Here is a 21,308-nt window from a genome sequence, read left to right as displayed (position 1 = left end):
ACCACCCTCTGTCCCCAACCTGAGATGAAGGAACGCAGCCATTGTTGGACTGTGCCCTGAATCCCCACGTTGGCAAGGCGGTGGTCTAAAAGCTCATAATCGACCATGTCGAAGGCGGCTGACAAGTCTAGAAAGGAAGAAATGGCGTTCCTCCTCCTCCCCTGCTGGCTCCAGCAGATTAGTTCGAAAATGCCATTGGGTATAAAGGAAAACTTCTGGCCGTGCAAAAACCTGTTGCATTGTCTTGCAGCTCTTCCCACCTCCCCAAATCTGGAATCATTTATTCTTTCCCTTTGTAACAGAGTTCTGGGTTTCCTCCCAGCTTCTCTCGCTTTCTCTCCATCGCTCTCAGCACTTGGAGGCCTGGACATGGCCTTGGCTGGGGGGAAGAGCAAGAGATGGGAGCACATCAGCTGTGTGTGTGTGTGTGTGTGTGTGTGTAAGGGGATGGGGAGTGTGCGCACACATGCGCGAGTCTGTGCGCTGCCCCTGTTTCTCCAGCAAGCAGCTGCTGACTGCTCCTTCCCCTTTAAATAACGGCTCCCCAGTGCAGCTGGCAAGGGAAGTAAATCTTCTATTTCCTCCTGCGCTGATGTTTTTGCTTTTTTTTATTATTATGAAAAAAACCCCTCCAGGCTTGCAATTTCCAGGTTTCCTTTGCATAGTCTTTGCTCTGTTTTCCCCACTCTCCTCCCTGCCTGTTCCCTTCTGCCTTCTGTGTGGATCTCATCTTGTCCCCGCATGGCAGTCTCTTCCCTGTATGAATGCAATTGCCTTGCATGAGTTTCATTCTCGTTGATCAGATACCTCCTCCCTCCCTCTCTCTCCCTCTCCCTCTCTCTCTCTCTCTCTCTCTCTTCCTCCCTTGGCTGAGTCGAGTCCCTTTTTGCTTCACAAATTCATTTTTTTGCTGGTGTTGGGTGTCACAAGGGCTCCGTGAGGTTTTTCTGCCTCTCCTTCCTCCTGCCCCATAGGAAGGGCTGGTTCCTACCATTGAACTTTCAAATTCAAATGGTCTCGGGGATGTTCTGGGGCGGCAGTTGCTGCTCATGGAGCCCCAGACAACCCATCTCCTCCTCTTCTGAGCTCCTTGTGTCTGTTTCCGGGTTATGGAAAGCAGAGGGCCTTCTCGGTGGTGGCACCTGCCCTGTGGAATGCCCTCCCATCAGATGCCAAGGAAATAAACAACTGCCTGACTTTTAGAAGACATCTGAAGGCAGCCCTCTTTAGGGAAGTTTTTAACTTTCGATGTTTTATTGTGTTTTTAGTGTTCTGTTGGGAGCCGCCCAGGGTGGCTGGGGAAACCCATCCGGATGGGTGGGGTTGAAATAATAAATGATGATGATGATGATGATGGTCTTTGTGGTCCCTACCTTTTGCTTGGCTGCTGCCAAAGAGCGGGAGATTATCGCGGCAGCACATTCGGCCAAACGCATTGCGACAGGGCTCTCAAGAAGCTTTGGGGTTCAGCGAATGGCTTTTGAAGCTGATCTAAGTTAGGTTCGGAATGAGAAAAGTCAAACTCGCTTGACTCGTAAAGGGGCAATTTCAGAAAAGATGGGTGCCGTATCTCGTCAAACTCTCACCATGTTAATTTGATGCCATCGGAGCTTTTTCTTGGTCTTTTACGCACCGTGTTTTAGATGTTGGCCTCGGGTTGCCATATTTCAAACAGTGAAAAAACCTGGACGAAAAGTTGTTGAGCTTTCGGGGCCAAATCGCTTTAAAAAATGCCGCTTTGGAGCTATTTTTATGGGGAAACTGCACTGCCGACATAAGCTGCCATGCGTCCGGATTTTCCCAATTTCCCTCTGGACGCTGCAGCTGACCTCAGTGTTGCCGGTATGTCTGGGAAAATCTGGACATATGGCAACGCCAGTTGATCTGATTTTAATGCTACTTAATGCTGGAGACCCATTTTTCTTAAACGATGGAGCAGTCCAGAAATGTGTGCCTGTTTTTCATCTGTTTACAGCCCATTGATGGTTTGCATGAGAAAGGAATGGTTGAAGACCTGCACAACAGCGCCATGAAGACCGCGAGCATGCGCCCTCCTCACCCCGGCATGGGGCCGCCCCAGAGCCCAAGGGATCAGCACAGCCAAGGTGGGTTCCCAGGGGGCTGTCGATATATTTGAGGTCGCTCTTAAGATCGGTGAAGCTGCTCGCCAATTTGGACAGGGTGCCTTGTGCCCTTGGTTGTCAGATTGTGGCTGGTTATTTTGGTGGTTCTTGTATGTCTGTCTGTCTTCATTTATAAAAGACTTTTGAAGCTGTAATGAAGAGCTGAATGAACTTTCCCCTGGAGAGGGGAAAGTTTGGGCTCAAAAACAATTGCAAGGAAAGCAAGTTTAAGGGGTCAGTCGTACCTCCGCTTACATATCCCTCCACTTACGTAAACTTCGGGGTACATAAGCGGCAAACCCGGAAGTAGATTTCCAGGTTTATGCCACATGCGCAGAAGCGCTCTACCGCACCGTGTGTGCGCGCAGAACAGGCACCTCCGGTTGCGGAAACCTTGGGGTCCAGCTGGCGCTCCGGAATGGATCCCGTCCGCAACCAGAGGTACCACTGTATTGTTTGCTTTCATTTGTGTGTGTGTGTGTGTAAGTGTGCGTGCGTGCTTTGGAGAATTTGTATTTATTAGAAAATTAAGAAATTATTTCCATTGTGGAACAAACCACAGGAGCCCTGTTTGTGGAATGGAAACTTAATGTAGCAAGATGAACTGTCCAGTCCATGTGTTTTCCCAAGGATATCCCCATCTCTAAATATGAAATAGCCCTTGTCACCTAGTACAACTCTGGCTCTGCCATACTTGGGTAGCAGAAACTTCTCGCCAACTTTCACACTAACTGGACGAGTCTCTCTTTGCCCTATGGAGCCTGTTCCAATTGCCCACAACAGGGCCTGGTAGCCAGGGTGGATTTGATTTAAATCAAACTGATTTAAATCACGATTTAAATCACTAGTCAGTAAGGCTTGATTTAAATCATAGTTTTCTACATAAAGACTAATTCTTGCTGGTATAACTTTAAAATGCAAGTAGATGAAGATTTTTAGAAGAACAACTTTTCATATGAGTTTTTTATCCCCAGTTTAATAGGTTAATCATTCATATTTGGACAACTTTACTGTTGTACTTAGGAAGGAGAAAAATAATCATTACCTTAATAATAACGATTTAAATAGATTTATTCAACTGAAACAATAACATTACAGCATATGTTATTTGCTTAAACAAACACCCATGTTTTTTAACTAATTTGGCTAAACAAAAACAAAATATATATATTTTAAGAAACTTAGACTGTCAGCCTAGCCTACACATGAAAAACATAAATACTGTCCACTCCAAACAATCAGAAAAATATTGTTTCTATTCTATTCACTGAACTTCTTGAAACTTAGCACTGAAGGAGTTGTTTCTGTATCCATAGGTTTGTAGAACAATAGGATTAAGGTCTTTTTCTCAACTCTGTTCATGTTATAACCTTTTTGCTGTGAAGAAGAGGCATGTGATCTCTGCTGAGTCAAATTCAGTTTTGAGAACTGCAAAAGTAAACCAAGCATCTGTGATAATATCTTGTAGGCAGAGAAACTGCCCAATAATCTTACAAAAACCTCTGGAAGAGCATGACATTGTGAATGGATTAATGGAATTTATTTACCCCAAAAATTAAACATATACAACCTTATTCTACATAATTAAAAAACTAATCTTTATTTCATGATGGAATAACCTTTGGATGGTAATATATTTTCCTCAAAAAGCATTTTATTTAAAAAAATCCAATTTAAATCAAAAAAATCGATTTAAATAAAAAAAAATCCAATTTAGGCTTCCGGGTTCAGCGCCAGCGTCGATCGGCGGGGTTTCGTCTCGTCTCCGAGACGGCCCGTCTCTGCTAGGAGTGGGGAGGGCAGCGAGAGCAACGCTGCGCCCCTTAGAACCTCGGGAAGGGCGTCCCGAGGGCAATTTGCTCGGCACAGACCCAATCCGGACTCCCCAACTCTTCGGCTAGCTCTAATAAGAGCTCCGGAGCGAGGAGGGTAGAAGTCGCGGGGGCCATTTTGAGCGGCAACGTTATTCTAGCAGGGAGAAGCTTCAAGCCGAAGGCGGAGAGCGCTGGATTCTTCCGAAAATAAAACGATTGGAAAAGACTGTAAGTAACCTCACGATTTGGATTATAAAACAATTTGGTCTGGGAGAGAGGGGAGAAAAGAGGAAGCCACCCCCCCCCCCACGGCAACAAAGAGACAGTAAATAGAAACCCGAAGCCATAAACAGAAGATTTGTAATTCAAAAGGATCCCTCAAAGGCATCAAAGAGAATATCCCCTTTGATGCAGGGTGAAAAGGGGAGAGAGACTGTGGTTTATGACTGCCCTGCAGCAATGAGGTAAAGCCTAAGAAAAACCTTTCTTTCCCTCGGGAGCCGGCAGCCCAGGCAACCCAGTGAGTTGATCAGGATTTATAAGTCAATTTTTACTTCACTTTGTATTTCTGGACTTTGTGGAATTTCTTTTTTGGCTTAAGTGCTTGTGAAATGTGAGTTCGAACTTTATTGTTAACAAGACTTGAAGAATGCAGCCAGCTTGTTAAAATGGAGTCGAGAAAATAAACTGTGATCATATTCCACCCCACGTGATAAGTTTTGACCTTGGCAGGACTGAAATATGTCAACAAAAAAGTGTTCCCCTGAGTTCCAGCGGTCTGTTTTGACCTTAATGTGGGAAACAAGAATAGAGTTATGTCAAGAGGAGACACGACGACAGGAGTTACAGCAGAAATTTCAGGAGGTGATGGCGGAATATGATTTTTTAGGAGATGAAGCTTTTGACACTGAAAAAGAGGAATGTGAGAATGACAATGATGGGGAAGGAAAAGATGAAGATGAGGACTGTGATGATTCAACACAAAATGAAACACACCATGAAAAAAATGATGACTCTACTCTACAAAAAGTTGGATGGAGTGCCCTGCCTTTGAGGGGGGCACGATTGGTATTATTGGAACTCCAGAACGCCCACAGGGAAGAAGGAAAAAATATGCAGAGAAGAGAAGAAATCCAGGGGTCCTGTATGGTGGCCTGGAGGGCAAGAGACTGTAAACAGGGGGTGGGGTGAAGGGAAAGTGATGTTGTGATTATAAGGATGGATTAACAGGTTTATAACTGGTCTGCTGATTTTGGAATTTGCTGGATTGGGGGGGGTGGAGCCGGTAATCGGGGATGTAAGGTTAAATTGAGAATAGTTATAGTTTTAAAAGTGAATGGATTTTGGAAAATGTGAAAATATGGAGGCTTATAGAGGGAGAAAAAAAAAATTAGGCACGGGAAGAGAAAATGGGAGTTTGAATTTTCAGTGATTTGAATATTAGATGAAAATGTTAACAATTGATTTATAAGTTGTATAAGATACAAAGGTGTATTTTTATAAAGTAAGAAACTGTTGCAGATGATAAAAAAGGGATGAAAACCGGGGAAGGGGGGGAGGGGAAGCCCATAAAATATGGTTTTTCAACTATGAATGCAAGAAAAATTTTTCTGTTTTGTATTGTTTTTTTCTTTTTCTTTTTTTTTTCGCCCTTTCTTTTTCCCCTTTTTTTCCTATTTCTATTTTTCTCTTTTTTTGGTATAACAATAGATGGTTGGATGGATGTCCTCCTGCGTACTGCCCTGGTTTGCTGGAGCTCCCTGGTGGCAGGGGGGGGCTTTGGGGTCAGGGGAGGGGGAGGAGGACAGAAATCCAAGCATAAAATGGACCATTTCTGACTGTTCACAAACATGGGATACTTCTGTGGCAGGGGAGGACCCATGTGGGTGGGTAGGAAGGAGGTGGAAAAGGGGTTTAAGTATGTACCGTTTTTTTTTGTTTTTTTGTATTTTGTAAAATTAATAAAAAGTATGTTAAAAAAAAAACAAAAAAATCCAATTTAAATCAAAAATATCCGATTTTTTTTGATTTTTTTAAAAAAATCATTGATTTTTATCCACCCTGCTGGTAGCACTTTTCCCTGTGATTTTTCTGGATTCACGACGCCTCCTTTAGTTACAGCCTCAGCTGTTCCAACCAAAACATGGTCAAAGAATTCCCCCCCCCCACGCCTGTCCTGCCGTGGTGTGCCCTTACGGGGACTCCCATACCTTCCACTTTCGTACTGTGTTTGGATAAGATCCAAGAAGGACAAATGTCCGGGCTAGTGAAAGAGGGTGGAGCCCCGTGTCTGCATGCAGAGAAAGCAGACAGAAAGCATGGCTTGCATGCAGAAGGCCCCAGGTTCGAATCCTAGCATATCTGGGTAGGGTTGGGAAAGACCCTGTCTCAAATCCTGGCCAGCTGCTGCCGGCCGGTGCAGACAATACTCAGCCGTAGGTGGGCCTGTGATCTGGGCTGGAAAAGGCAGCTTTCTATATAATGTCAGACTGTTGTCCTATCCGGACTAATGCTTTGACTGCCAGCATTTTCAGCCCTCTGGCAACGGCTTTCTGGGAAGGAACTCTCCATTACATCGATTAGATTCTTGCTTAGCTCATAGAATTGGAGACCTGTAGAGTTGAAAGGGACCACGGCGGTCATCTAGTCCAGCCCCTCGTGATGCCGGGATCTTTGGTTGGATGAGTTTGTAGCACTGGAGTTTGTTTGCATTTATTCAGAGTTCATTGGAAAGGAACTATTATTATTATTATTATTAGTAGTAGTAGTAGTATTAGAATTTATATACCACCCTATACTGGGGGTCTCAGGGTGGTTCACAGAATAAAATCAAGATATAAAACCACAAAATACCTAATAAAAATAACAGCCCGATAGCCCCCTCCAAAAGAGCCACATTTTGAAAGGGCATTGGATGTCAATCAGCCCAAGGCCTGGTTAAAAAGGAACGTTTTTGCCTGGTGCCTAAAGGGGTATAATGAAGGCGCCTGGCAAATGTCCCTGGGGAGAGCATTCCACAGACGGGGAGCCACTGCAGAGAAGGCCCTGTTCTGGTGTTGCCACCTTCCGGACCTCTCGAGGAGGAGGCACATGAAGGAAGCCTTGGAAGATGATCTCTGGGTCTGGGTAGGATTGGAAAGAAGCGGTCCTTGAGGTATTGCGGTCCTGAGACATTTAAGGCTTTAGAAGTAAAAACCAGCACTTTGAGTTGGGCCCGGAAACTAATTGGTAACCAGTGCAGTTGGACCAGGAGCAAGCTGGCCATTGAATTCTGCACCAGCTGAAGTTTCCTAACCTAACCGTCTTCAGAGGCAGCCCTACGTAGAAGGTATTGCAGCAATCTAACCATGGGCGCTTGCTTTGTGATGTTCTTGCTGAGGAGGCAGAGGTGTGGTGGGTGGGGAGGGAAGCCACGGAGAGGCTGCAGCTGGGTGGCACTTTGCTGGACTCAGGGGGGGGGGGTTGGTGGAGCAGTTTTAATTTGCGTCCCTTCAGAAAGCAATCTTTGGAGCAGGCAGGTGTTTGCCGGACCAAATACATGATGTGAAAATGGTGCAGCCTGCCTAGGGTTTAGCATTGTGCGCACCTTGTATGTGGGATATATCCTCCCATTTGCGATTTGCATCTCCCTTTCCTTTGCCAACCACGCCGCCTGCCTTCTTGGGGGCTTCTCCTTGCATTCCCTTGGCTGGCACATCCGGCCGCTTCTTTCCCGCTGCTTACGGAGGACAGGACAGGGCAGGCCTCGGAAAGGTCAAATGTTCTTGTCGCGGCATATGCTGCGCAGCTAAGCTCTAAGAACAGAAGGTAAGCATAAAATACGGTTAATCTCTGGCAGTTTCTGAAAACAAATGAGCGGCACCAGGAGCACATCATTTGGGGGTCCCTTCCCCGAGGAATTCACAGTTGAAACCGAGCGCTCGGGATGGTTTCGGTATTTAGATAAGGCTTGCAAACGCTCTGCAATTTAAACAGTTGTCTGGCATTCCAGAAGCTCAGCTGAACAGAATGAGAGTTACTTATTTCAGAACGCTATGATGCTGCCCAACTCTGCAGGCTGCTTCCCCGTGTCCCCCTTTGAAAACACGAACGTTGCAATCAGAGGGATATTTATATATCCTCCTCCCATTGATGCTGGGCTGCCTGCTTTTTGTTCTGTTCCTATTAAAAAGGAAAATGCAGGGGGCTTTGGAAGGAGCTGCATTCATTCGAGCGCCAGGCCCAGCGTCCAGCCGGCTGAGCAAACAACGTGTATTAATGCTTTGAGGCGGTTGCAGCGTAAAACCTTGTTCTGGGACCAGGCCTGACATATCGTTGCATGCTTGCATTGCAAAAGCTTCCCCCCAGATTGTGCCCTGGGGGGCCCTTGTTACTTTACGTAAGGCCTGGAATAGGATTGTGAAAGTAGGGAACAATGTGGAGCAAATAGATCGATAGCAAGGCTAGCCCAATAAATTTGGGGACGTCTAAACATCTCCTTACATTTGGGGTGGGGGCTAAATGTGGCCCTCCAAGCTTTTTTGTCTGGCCCCCAAGACTCTTCCCCAAACCGCACCTCTGACAGACCCTGTATTTCACTATCTCTGAGTATGGGACGTGTGTTTGAGTGTGTCTAGACAACAGCCCCCTGTATATATTCATTTTTCCGCCTGCTTTTGCCTTGGGTTTCCCCCCTCCCCTCCTCCTGCCATGCGGCCCCCAGAAGGCAATGTGGCCCTCAAGCGGAAGGAGATTCCTGCCTTACACCAGTCAACAATGGACACGATCCGTAAGGAAGCAAACCTGCAAAGAGAAAGAAAGGATAATTACTTAGCTTTGCTTTTCCAGGGTTTAGAGTGTCCTTCCTCATAAGTTCAGTCATTGAAGTGCTGCTCCTGTAAAAAAAACAGTTGCCCGTATTCACTCAGAGACACTGAAACATCTTTGTGAGATGGTGATTTTATAAGCAAGTGGCAGGATCACACCGAGTGTTGAGGGATGGAGAGAGCGGTTGTGACCTGGCAAGAATATCCCCCCCCCTTTCCTCCTCTGTCCAATTCAACATTTTATTTTCTGTTTAACATAAGACTAAAAGGGTTCACATTGTGTGTGTGTGTGTTTTGATGGCTTGCGTATTCAAAAGTAAAATAAGTGGGAATGGTACACCTACCCCCCACCCCGGTGCTGTTACATAAAATGCTGCTTTAATCAATGCCGGGCTACTTTAGTAACACTGAAATGCTCTGCTAAGAAAGCATTTATTCCTGCGCCAGGTTGTGGGATGCTGCTTGCAAATGGCTAAAACTGCTGAAGGAGTGGATGGGGAGCCTATTGGTGACTAAGGGAAAGTAGCAGCAGGGAGACTTGGGGATTTATTATGGCGCGGAGGTGATAAAGATGCTGAGCAATGGCAGGCTGTGACGCAGGGGGACCCGCAGGCAGGGCTGTAAAAGCAAAGCGTCAGGAATATCGGCACTGTTGCAGTGGAGCTTGCATCCTCTTGCAAGGGGCTTCTTTAAAATGCGCAGCTTGTCCAGCGCTTCCTTGGTTCTCCTACTTAGTCCGTTCCAGAAGTCTGGACCAGAAAGGAGATTCCAGCTCAACCTCAGGAAGAGCCTTTCGACTGTGAGATGGAAAGTGGTAGATAGACACCCCCCCTTCCTTGCGGGTTTCTAAGCAGAGCTTGGATGGCCCTCTGCCATGGATGCTTCAGCTGAGATTCCTGCATTGCACCGGGTTGGACTGGATGACCCTTGGGGGTCCCTTCCAACTCTACGATTCTGTGACAACACTTTGGAGCCTTCTGTCGGCTGCTCCTGTTTCGTCGAGCACTGTCCTTTCATTCCAGGTTTTTGTTGCTGTTTTTTCCCTTTTAAAAAAGTTTTTAAAAGAAGTGAAATTTAATAGACCACCAGCTGTTTCAATTCAGCATGGTCACTTTGACGGCCCCCTGCCTCGCGGCTTCCCTTTTCCCCATTCCATTGGCCGCATTTTCAAGCTACTGGATGTCTTGGCAAAGTTGGGGGGAAGTGGCTGCCCCTGCTCTTCTGAAAGGATCATTTGCACGCAGCCTGAATGTGCATTTCATTGCTCAAAACTCTGCTCCCCAGTGACCAGTTCATAGCAAACCTGGCAGAGAAGCGGGGGGTGTTGTGGGGTGTGAGAGTGTGTGAGTGTGATCTTACCCTTCAGGCAATGCTTATCTTGAACCTCAAATTAGCAATGTGTTGTCAAGGAATGTTCATAGCTGCCAAGTTATCCCTTTTTTTAAGGGAAATTCCATTATGCTGAATAGGCTTCCTCGCGAGAAAAGGGAAAACTTGGCAGCTATGAATGTTTCAGTTGCAAACAGAGACACCTGTTAGGCAGTATACCATAAATGTCTTACAGGCTCTTAAAATGGGAATACCTAATTGGTTTTTATTTTATATGCTTTTTGGGGGGAAGGTGACTTGGCAAAATACATTCATTGGAAGGCAGGCTATGAATCCTATAAATAGATGAAATATATATGGGACTTTAAAAAATGCATAAGATCGTGTTTACAAAAAACCCAGAGGCCTTCCTTCCTTGGGATATTGGGGATATTGATATCCCCAAAAATGTAAGGGAATTGTTCCTATATGCGGAAGTGGCCATGAGAATTTTAGTAGCATCAAATTGGAAAGGAGAAAAAGTACCATCAAAATTGGAGTGGCGACAAAAACTAATGGCATACACAGAACTGGGTATTTTCAATAAATGTGGTTTATTTAAAAGTTACATAAAAGAGTGCAACAATATAAAATCTGTGGCAGCCTTTGAATAGCTTCTGTTATACACCGAACAGGTTTAAGAAAGTACAATATCTTGGCGAAGCAATTATTTAAAACAGGCACAAGCAGTGCACTAGATAAATATAAATTTAAAGCTAAATGGAGTTGGCGGGAAGTCAGTGGAACTAGAAGAAGACTGTGACAAATAGATATTAACAATTTGATGTTTATTTGTTATGGACAATTTTGATTTTTAAGTTTAATAAAGTTTTTTTTAAAAAAAGAATCCTATAAATAAATAAATGCAGCTCGTTTACCAAAATGCTAGGGGGAAATAATGTTTCCGTGAGTGGCAAGTTACTCTTTTGCTTATTGCCCCCCCCCCTCCCAGCGCGATCCTTGTTTCCTAAGCAGCTGAGCCAATCTCTGCCGCAAGGAAAGCCACTTACATTTTTCAGGAAATGACGGCACTCATTTCTCTTTTGCTTCTTCCAGGCTACATGTCTCCCCACCCGTCGCCTTTGGGACCAGCCCCCGAGCATGTTTCCAGCCCCATGTCCGGAGGGGGCCCCACCCCGCCCCAAATGCCGCCAAGCCAGCCGGGACCCACGATGCCAGGAGACCCACAAGCTATGAGCCAGCCCGGCCGGGGACCTTCGCCCTTCAGTCCGGTTCAGCTGCACCAGCTCCGGGCGCAGATTCTGGCGTACAAGATGCTGGCCAGGGGGCAGCCACTGCCCGAAAACCTCCAGCTGGCCGTCCAGGGGAAACGGACTCTGCCCGGGATTCAGCAGCAACAGACCCTTTACAAGCCAACCGGTAAAATAGCCGGGCTCGGTCGGCTTCCTCTACACCCTTGTGCAAATGAATTGAATTTAGCGCAGTAGTTTATTGCACAAAACTCGCATACGCGTACATAAGTAACGGATATGACCTCTGCTATTTTTAAGCAGCATTTGAACACGGTTTGGCATGGAGTCTACTAGTTTTGAACAGTCCCTGTTGATTTTCGGATCCCTGTACCACCCTTGAATCGGCGCCTGAATGAGCCATAGTCGTACAGTCTACAGCACGAAGGCAACTTTTGCATATAGCCCACAAATTCTCAATGGGGTTTACATCCGTGGAATTCCCTGGCCAACCAAGTTTTTGCTCTGTCCTGAATTTCTTCCCCACTTTTGATGTGGGACAGGGGGCTAGGTCCTGCTGCAATATCCCAGCACCATCAGGATACCTCTTTTCTAGCTCTGGAATAACTCTCTTTCGTAGAACCTCAATATATTGTGGCGAGCGCACCATTCCTTCTATTTTCTGCGGGCTTCCGACACCATAATAACTGAAGCACCCCCAAAGCATCTTCTTTTGTGGGTGCTTGACAGGCTGATCGATGCAGCACAGAGAACATGCTTTGTTTCAATTAATTTGCACAAGGGTGTGTACCTGCGCTGTGCTTAGGGGAAGAAATGCAGCCTCGCTTATTGGTTTATTTGCAAATATTTAGGAGCAAGAGCATATGCGCTTGCCGCAGGAATTCCTGTGGGGCGGAGCAGAGCCCTGCTTCTTCCCTCCGTCGGCCTCCGCGCATGAGCCCCCATGGCATGACAGATAATTTGGGAAGGGGGGGGGTACCTGTGCGCACCTCCTCCCAGCTTGCCTCAGTGGGAAATGCACTCCTTCCGTTTGTGGCTTGGGAGTCACATGTGAAGCATGGAGATGAAGGGCTGCCTGGGGGCGGGAGGTGTGCACAGACCTCTCCTTGCCCGCAGTACCCGGATAAGCTCCTTTGATGCAGCCCTGTGTGTCTCACGCAGGCGCAAGGGGGAGGCGGAAGCAGCAACCCCTCTGTGAAGATAGGAGGTGGGGTTGGAACTCTGGGCGCCTGTTTGCGACAGAATTCACAAGGTACAAAAGCTATTGGAACCTGTTTTGGTGTGGCCCATTCTGACGGAAGGAAAATCATCTTTTTGCAGTTTTTGCAGCCCACGCCGGCGCCCCCCTCCCAGCTGGACCAGGAGCTGCCTCAGGAATGCCAGCGCACACGGCTGCCATGGCCCCCAAAACCTGGCCAGAAGGTAAAGAAAGAAAGAAAGATGTTGGCAGCTCTTTTATACCCAAACCATTGACGTAACTGAGAGTTGAGAAAAAGAATCATGTTGGGTTAGTCCTTTTCTTTAAAAAAAACAACAACAAACAACTCCTTTGCTATATAGCGGTACCTTGGTTCTCAAACTTAATCCATTCCGGAAGTCCCTTCCAAAACCAAGGCGCTTCTTTCCCATAGAAAGTCATGCAAAACGGATTAATCCATTCCAGACTTTTAAGAACAACCCCTAAAACAAGCCATTTAACATGCATATTACAATCTAACGAGACCATTGATCCATACAGTCGTACCTTGGAAGTTGAACGGAATCCGTTCTGGAAGTCCGTTCAACTTCCAAAATGTTCAGAAACCGAAGCGCAGCGTCTGATTGGGTGCAGGAAGCTCCTGCAGCTAATCGGAAGCCCCGCCAGACATTCGGCTTCCAAAAGAAAGTTTGAAAACGATTGAAACCACTTCTGGGTTTCAATTGTTCGGGAGCTGATTTGTTTGGGAGCCAAAACGTTTGAGATCCAAGGTACGACTGTATTTCATTCCTTCTCTTTAGCGCTTGTATCTTGCTGCTGAAATGTCCTTGATCATATTATGTTGACCTTATCCAAAAGGATATATAACCTTTTGTTTAGCTCCTTCTGGTCCAGGTTTATGAATATCGGTGCCGGCTTATTTTCCAGGACAAGGGCCAGAGATGAATGTTCCCAGCACCCCTCAGAAGCTCCCTGTCCCATCCCCCAGCGGAAGACCTTCTCCTGCGCCTGCGCCTGCCCAGCCGGCGCCCGTCATGCCAGGCCCTTCGGTTCCTCCGCCCTCAGCCGGCCAGCCTTCGCCCATTGTCCAGCTGCAGCAGAAGCAGAACCGCATCAGCCCCATCCAGAAGCCCCAAGGGCTGGATCCTGTGGAAATCCTCCAAGAACGGGAATATAGGTAAGGACCAAGAGGAGAGGCGGAAGGGGTTTCGGTACTATTTGTGATTTAGTTTTCTAAAAGATAGTTTTGCAATGATCTTTTGGTATGAAAACAACGTAACGCTCATGGTGTGTAACTTTGGGGAAAGGGTGGCGACTCCTCCCGGAAATTGTGTGGTGTCGCCCAAGGAGGCATCCGCTGACATGAGGGAAAGGATGTTGATGCTTGTGTATTTGTTGAGAGTCATAGAATCCTAGAGTTGGAAGAGACCACAAGGGCCATCCAGTCCAACCCCCTGCCGAGCAGGAAACACCATCAAAGCATTCTTGACATATGCCTGTCAAGCCTCTGCTTAAAGACCTCCAAAGAAGGAGACGCCACCACTCTTGTAGAAGGTGTTTTTTTCACCTCTGCAGAACCATTTGACAGAATTTCTCCTGCACCCAGTGGACAGAGGGAAAACTCTGAAGGAACTTGTGTTGACTTCTGGAAGATTCTTGAGGGTGGTGGTGGTTCCAGTTGATGCAAATTTCCCTCTTGAACTGCACCCCCAGCGCCAGGTTTGGTTCAAGTACAGTGGTACCTCGGTTTATGAACATAATTGGTTCCGGAAGTCTGTTCATAAACTGAAGCGTTCATAAACTGAAGCGAACTTTCCCATTGAAAGTAATGGAAAGTGGATTAATCTGTTCCAGACAGTCCGCGGAGTACTTAAACTGAAATGTTCATAAACTGAAGCGAACTTTCCCATTGAAAGTAATGGAAAGTGGATTAATCCGTTCCAGACGGGTCCGCGGGGTACTTAAACTGAAGCGTTCATAAACTGAAGCATGGGTGTAATTGGTTCCGGAAGTCTGTTCATAAACTGAAGCGTTCATAAACTGAAGCGAACTTTCCCATTAAAAGTAATGGAAAGTGAATTAATCCGTTCCAGATGGGTCCGCGGCGTTCGTAAACCGAAAATTCATAAACCGAGGTGTTCATAAACCGAGGTTCCACTGTATCTCATTTGTTTCGGTCAGAAATGATGGGATGCAGCAGCTAGAGAGTTTGAGGTTACGATCCTATACCATCTTACCTTGGAGTAAGTCCCACTGGATTTAACAGATTGTACCGCTGATGAAACATACGCAGGATTATGCTGCTGCAGCACATGTTCCTTGGCTCCCAGGATTATTTGGGATTTCATCGATCTTACATCACCACCTTCTCTGCGGCTACTTAAGAGAAACCTGCGTGCTTTGAGCGAAGGCAGAAGCTAACTCTGGAAGCTGGCTTGAGAATGTTTTGTGCTAATGCTTTCAATTGTGAACCGTCCTGAGATCTACGGATGAAGGGGGGGGGTGGTACAAATGAAGAAGAAGTAGAAGAAGAAGGGTCAGTGAAGTGCCATTGACGGTGGATTCTGCCTTCTGTCCTTAAAGCCTTCTCTGAAAAGTTGCAGCCCAGCCTGAAAGGAGTTTTGCTGATATTCGTCATAGTATGGCTATACTTAACATCTCTCTTGAATTCATTCTGCAGAACAAGAGATGGCTCCAAAATGAGATTATACCATCCTTTGACCAACAAAGACTATAGTGAAACTTTTATCTTTTGAAAAATCTCTCTAAAACCTTTACATTTATGTCAAGAACAGCTCAGCTTATTTTGCTGTTTGAAACTGGGCCAGCACGATAAATTAATGCCGTAATTCTTACAAAGCTCTTTTTAACACTTAGAAGAAAAATTAAGTGCTGCTTTAATCTTAATGAATAAGTCTTGTCAAACTAATAATGTGCGGTGCAATTTAATGTCACTCTGCTATGTGCAAAGCTTCTTTCCCTCTCAGCGCTCATAAAAAAAATTACGCCCGCTATTGTCCTGAAATTACGAGCACAGTGGATTATGTCGGATGGATTCCTTTTATCATCTGACAAAAGTATCGCTGCCAGAAAGCTCTTTGTGCCCCCAGAGTCGCCAGTCCTGCCGCATGGCACCCGTTCCCAAAAACCTCACCGTCCTTCAAGGTGACGCTTGGGGCTGCGCTCCCTTTTGCGGTTCCAGGGGCTGCTGCCCTTTTGCAAGAAGATCTCCTGCTTCAGCTCCAGTTCGAAATTCGCTTTCCACATGGATGAAGACAAATAACTGCACGGTGGAGATTAATTAAACATATTTTGGGCAGGGTTAGATGAAATCCCCTGAGCATTTTGAAAATGGCAGTTTCAAGAAATTGCTTCCGTCTTTGGCCCTTTCTTATGATTGAATGACTTAAGAGCCTTCACTATTTCCCTCTGAATGCAAGGCCAGCCTTTTTCACCTGTTCCAAGGATTAGGCAGGGAGCATTATTTTGGTATTTGATCGGTTAGTTGGGGATCCCGTTTGTCTAGAGTTTCTGGGCCACGTCCTGCTTCCCTCCCCAGGCCCTCCTGGCTCTTGGCTCTGTTCCCTGGCCTGAAAGCAGAAGGGAGGGGGTCCTCTGTCATGTTGGAGCGAGTTGGCTCTTTCCGCCCTCCGCCTGGTGCCAGACTGACCCCGCTCTGAACATTGTGCTTAGTTAACAACTTTTCATCCCTGGGCTGCCAACTCCTCTATTAACACCATTAGCACTAATTCTTCCCCATTTGCGCTGCGATAAAGAGATTTAATGATGCCCAAGTCATGGCACACAGGGGGGGGGGGGGATTTATTGGTATTTGAATGGCATGCCGGTAAATTGCCATGATTGGCAGCTGACATTCTTCTGACAAAAAAATAAGAAAAGAGTGTGTATTTGTGTGTTCACACCGTGGGGTGCTACCCCCCCCTTCTTTCCAGGTGGACTGAAAAACCATTGCAAAAAATTTCCGTGGGTGAAATTGAAGCTGCTTTGAAATGGAGCCCAGGTTGGCCGGAATCTAAATCCTGCCCCATCCTTTTCTCTCTTGTTTTGAGCCCTTCTTATGCCTCAAATGTCTTCTGCAACAGTGTGAGGAAACTCTTGGCCTTTTGGAAATTTTCTGAGCATTTTCTCTGTTCATTTCTTACCTTAAGCTTAACAGACACATAATGTGTAGTTCAAAGGATTTTCAGATAAATGGGTGATTCTCCAGTGATTTGTGGTCTAATTATTTTAGATATAAATAACAGCGTTTGAAAGTGCTGCGTCTTTCCAGAGTGTACATACTTGCATTTCATTAGCGGTAACAACAATGTAGCCCCAATCCTACGCGTGTTTGCAGAGAGTAAAGTCCTGCAAGGTTCGGTGGGATTTATTTACAAGTAACTGAGGATGGGATTGCAGCCCTAGCAAGGTCAAGAGAATGTCAAATGCACCTGCAATGGGCAATTAATCTCGTTCTCTTCTAATCCCCTGTCCTGTGTCCTTCCCTGTTCAGGCTTCAGGCACGGATCGCGCACAGAATTCAGGAATTGGAAAACTTGCCTGGCTCTTTGCCCCCAGACCTGCGAACTAAGGCCACGGTGGAGCTCAAGGCCCTCCGGCTGCTGAATTTCCAGCGCCAGGTAACAAATTTCCCTGAAAGGAAGCTTTTTGGGTTGTACAATCGTACCTTGGATCCCGAATGCCTTGCGAGTCAAACATTTTGGCTCCCAAACTCTGCAAACCCAGAAGCGAGTGTTCCGGTTTACGAACGTTCTTTGGAACCAGAACGTCGGACACGGGTTCCGTGCATTCCGATTGGCTGCTGGATCAGAAGCCGGCCCTTGGTTTCCAAACATTTTGGAAGTTGAATGGACTTCTGGAATGGATTCTGTTCGACTTCCGAGGTACCACTGTAGTCCAGAATGTGAGAATGTTCAGGGAGGCAGGAGAGGATATATTGTTTATTAATATTCTTTCTAACTTGTGCTAGCAAGTTCTTAGCAAGTAACCTAGCAGAGTTTTGCATTCCCTTTTAAACGCACAGCGGTTAGCTTGTTGCAAGCTTGTTTAAGCTTCTCAATATCAGATTCCTGGTAATTCCCCTTTTATTCCTCTTAAAAGAATAGACACGACACAATCTTGTGTAAAGTATATAAAATAAGTTTACTCACTCATTCCTGGATGGATCCTTGAAGGTACTTAGTTACAGAGTATATACATGTGGAGATAATCCCTTTGTCCTCTGTTAGCTGAAAGCCAACAGAGCATCTCTAGCTAAAACGCTGCTGGTCCTACGATGGGGGAAGCTGAAAAGAGGAGGGGGGCTGTGTGGTTTTGTTACCTGCGCAGGTAAAGTCATGCCCACCTCTAGTCACATGTTAAGGGAAGTTTGTCCCAGCCCAGGAGGAAACAGGAAGTTCCGACTAGCTGGACCAAACATTCCCTTTCGTGTCCACTCTAGGAAAACAAGGAATGTTGGCTTTCAGCCAACAGATGACAAAGGGGCTACCTCCATATGGGATAGATCCACCTGTATATACTCTGTAACTAAGTCTGCCTTCAGGGATCCATCTGTGAACTGAATGTGTGAGTAAACTTTTATATACTTTACACAGGATTGTGGTGTGTGTATTCTTTTAAGAGGGATATAAGGGGAATTACCAGGAATCTGATAGGGAGAGGCTTACACAAGCCTGCAGCCAGTTATCTGCTGTGCGTTTAAAAGGGGAAGGTAAAACTCTGCTAAGTAAAGGAACTTGCTAGCGCAAGTTAAGAAGGATATTAATAAACAATATATCCTTTCCTGCCTCCCTGAACATTCCCACACAGAAGAGGACAGGATCTGCACCAAGAGCACTTCTCAGTCCCCGATGGACAATGGTGCCTCCCTGGGGCCGGGAGTTCAGAAAGAGAGGTGGGTGTGCCAGTTCGAGAGCCCCCAGGAGTCGGTTGAGAAGGGGATTGATAACTTAAGATTCCTTTAGGATGAATTGAGGACGACGCATTCAGGAAGGGGGCAGTTGGTGGTGGGAGGGGGGGTGAGAGCAGAGGGGTCTGCCATTCTGTGGATGGATAAATGAGAATATGCGTACAACACAAATGTCTTTATAGCTACTCTTCTGTTCTTTTATTCTCTCTTTCTTTTCTATAGTGTTTTGCGTTTTCTTACAAATGAGTTTGAATTTTGCTGTTTAACATGTCAGAAAACCTTCAATAAGATTATTATATTAGAGAAGGTGATGGATAAATGGTACTAATAGCCTGGAGCAGCACAGGGGGTGGGGAGGGGGGTGTTGTTGAGGAGATTATGCTAGTAGCCTCCCTGGGAGTACATGGAAATTCAGTTTAATTTGCCGCGTGTGCATTGTTATCAGTAATAATTAACCATTGTCGAGTTGTTATTGGGCTTTCTGTAGCGCTCCCTCATCTTAATTGCTATCTGACACCCACCCAGCCCCAACTAGGCTCGTCTTTGGGTGAGGGACTTTTCCATCTTTAGATCATCAAATGAGCGAGAAGAGATTTGAATCTCGTCGAAATTCTGCTTCCCAAATCAATTCCCTGCCTGCTGTGCTCTGCCGACATCCTGGTAGATTCTAGATGCTAACGCTTCTTTCTAAGAATCATTTCTATTGACTTTTCCTTCTTGCAGAACAGCATGACGACAACAGCATAAGCAGTGCAATAACGAAAAAGTGAGAATAAAAGTCATATGTAAAGTCTTTGAAAGCAAAGTGTTTTGATAAGATAAAGCAATGAAGCTTTTCGGAGTGCGTTGCTATCTTCTATATAAATCCCAGAGCGGAGTGAATGATTCCTTTTTAAAATTAATTACTCGTCTGACAATTTCTCAGATTCTAACTATACTGGTGAACTTGACCAAGAAAACGGTGCTCTGGCATTTGAGGAATCCAGCCAAATTTAGATGTACTACCAAAAAAAACAAAAACAAAAAAAACAACAGAAACCTTATAGGGGAAGGGGAAGGAAATATGCAGAAATTGCAAAACTTACTAGAAGAAAAAAGAAGTCAAGATAACAAACTTTTTATAAAAGAATGGAAAGGGCTTATTGAATATTTTCAGATAAACTGTAAACAGATAAAAACATTGTCAGGATTATTGTAATAGCCTGCGATTTCATATATTTAAAGAAGATGAATAAATGAGCAAATTAAGTTAAGCAAGTTAATAAATTTAAGGAACCTCAGAAAGAGGGGGAAGGAAGTCAAGTTTTTAAATGCCAAAGTGATTGTAAAATCAGTGAAATGTGTGAATCTGAAAAGTATGAATAATTTTTTTTTATAAAAAAAAAGGGAAGGGAAGGAAACAGTTCTTTGGAAAACCAAACTTTGAGTTTCTGGCTGCCCTTTTGCTGGTGGGAGATGATTTTCTGCTAAGGTCTGTTCTTCTGGCTCCCAGCTCAGGCAGGAGGTGGTGGCTTGCATGCGCCGCGACACGACGCTGGAGACCGCTCTGAACTCGAAGGCCTACAAGCGCAGCAAGCGCCAGACCTTGCGGGAAGCGCGGATGACGGAGAAATTGGAGAAGCAGCAGAAGATTGAACAGGAGCGGAAACGGAGGCAGAAGCACCAGGTACCTGAATGCTCCGAGGCGGTTCGGCTCGTCTGTTGCAGGAATAGCCGCCGTCGCCCCCTCCAAATATTGCGGGACTCCAACTCTCATCAGCCCCAGGCAGTGCAGCCCAAGGGTCAGGGGGTTTGGAGCTGTAATACAGTCAGCTGCTTGTCTTGCTACATACACCCTTGTTCAAATTAATTGAAGCAAACAATGTAGTTTATTGTACAAAACTCACATACACCTACATTAGTAACGGATATGACCTCTGCTATTTTTAAGCAGCATTTGAACACAGTTTGGCATGGAGTATACTAGTTTCGAACAGTCCCTGTTGATTTTTGGATCCCTGAGCCTAGGGCTTGCTGATCAGAAGGTCGGCGGTTCAAATCCCTGTGACAGGGTGAGCTCCCGTTGCTTGGTCCCAGCTCCTGCCAACCTAGCAGTTCAAAAGCACATCAAAATGCAAGTAGATAAATAGGAACCGCTACAGCGGGAAGGTAAACGGCGTTTCCATGCGCTGCTCTGCTTCGCCAGAAGCGGCTTTGTCATGCTGGCCACATGACCTGGAAGCTATACGCCGGCTCCCTCGGCCAATAATGCGAGATGAGCGCCGCAACCCCAGACTGGACCTAGTGATCAGGGGTCCCTTTACCTTTACCTTTACCACACTTGAATCAGTGCCTGAATGAGCTTCTCCATAGTTGTATAGTCTACACTCAGCATGGAGGCGACTTTTGCATATAGCCCACAAATTCTCAATGGGACTGACGTCCGGGGAATTCCCTGGCCAATCAAGTACCTGTATTTGCTGCTCTGTCCTGAATTTCCTCCCCACTTTTGATGTGGGACGGGGGGGCTAGGTCCTGTTGCAATATCCCAGCCCCATCAGGATACCTCTTTTCCAGCTCTGGAATAACTCCCTTTCGTAGAACCTCAATATTTTGAGTACAGGATTACGAGTAAGATAGAATACATGCTTTGTTTCAGTTAATTTGCACAAGGGCGTGCAATTAATCTGGGAACTGATATTGCTACCAGGTTTCTTGCACAGCGGAAGGAGAGGCAACGGCAAGGAAAAAGCGCCACTCCGCAGACTGTTTGGAAGACAGCTTGAATGTCTCTTTCCCGAAAGGCCTTCCCTCCTACTCCCTCTGGTCCTTGCTCTCTTTGGAAATTTCAGTTTTCTACACTTCTTGTTTTTATTTTTGG

The 21,308-nt window shown here is 45.9% G+C and overlaps 1 protein-coding gene across 4 annotated transcripts in view; it reads left to right on the top strand.

The window, feature by feature from the left end:
• The window catches only part of SMARCA2 (SWI/SNF related, matrix associated, actin dependent regulator of chromatin, subfamily a, member 2), a 129,283-nt gene that overhangs the window by 10,354 nt on the left and 97,621 nt on the right, over positions 1 to 21,308 (top strand). For 3 of the 4 annotated variants that reach the window (XM_060268717.1, XM_060268719.1, XM_060268718.1), the window contains exons 3-8: positions 1,976 to 2,105; positions 11,167 to 11,490; positions 12,642 to 12,743; positions 13,447 to 13,696; positions 17,033 to 17,159; positions 19,941 to 20,114. In XM_060268717.1, the coding sequence (XP_060124700.1) occupies positions 1,976 to 2,105; positions 11,167 to 11,490; positions 12,642 to 12,743; positions 13,447 to 13,696; positions 17,033 to 17,159; positions 19,941 to 20,114 (1,107 nt within the window). The remainder of the gene's footprint in view (positions 1 to 1,975; positions 2,106 to 11,166; positions 11,491 to 12,641; positions 12,744 to 13,446; positions 13,697 to 17,032; positions 17,160 to 19,940; positions 20,115 to 21,308) is intronic. The other variant, XM_060268720.1, reaches the window with a different exon arrangement.

Source organism: Zootoca vivipara, chromosome 16 (assembly GCF_963506605.1).
Source record: "Zootoca vivipara chromosome 16, rZooViv1.1, whole genome shotgun sequence".
NCBI classification, from domain to species: Eukaryota; Metazoa; Chordata; class Lepidosauria; order Squamata; family Lacertidae; genus Zootoca; species Zootoca vivipara.
The sequence above is the reverse complement of the archived record's forward strand: the minus strand, read 5'-3'. Positions and strand labels throughout refer to the sequence as shown.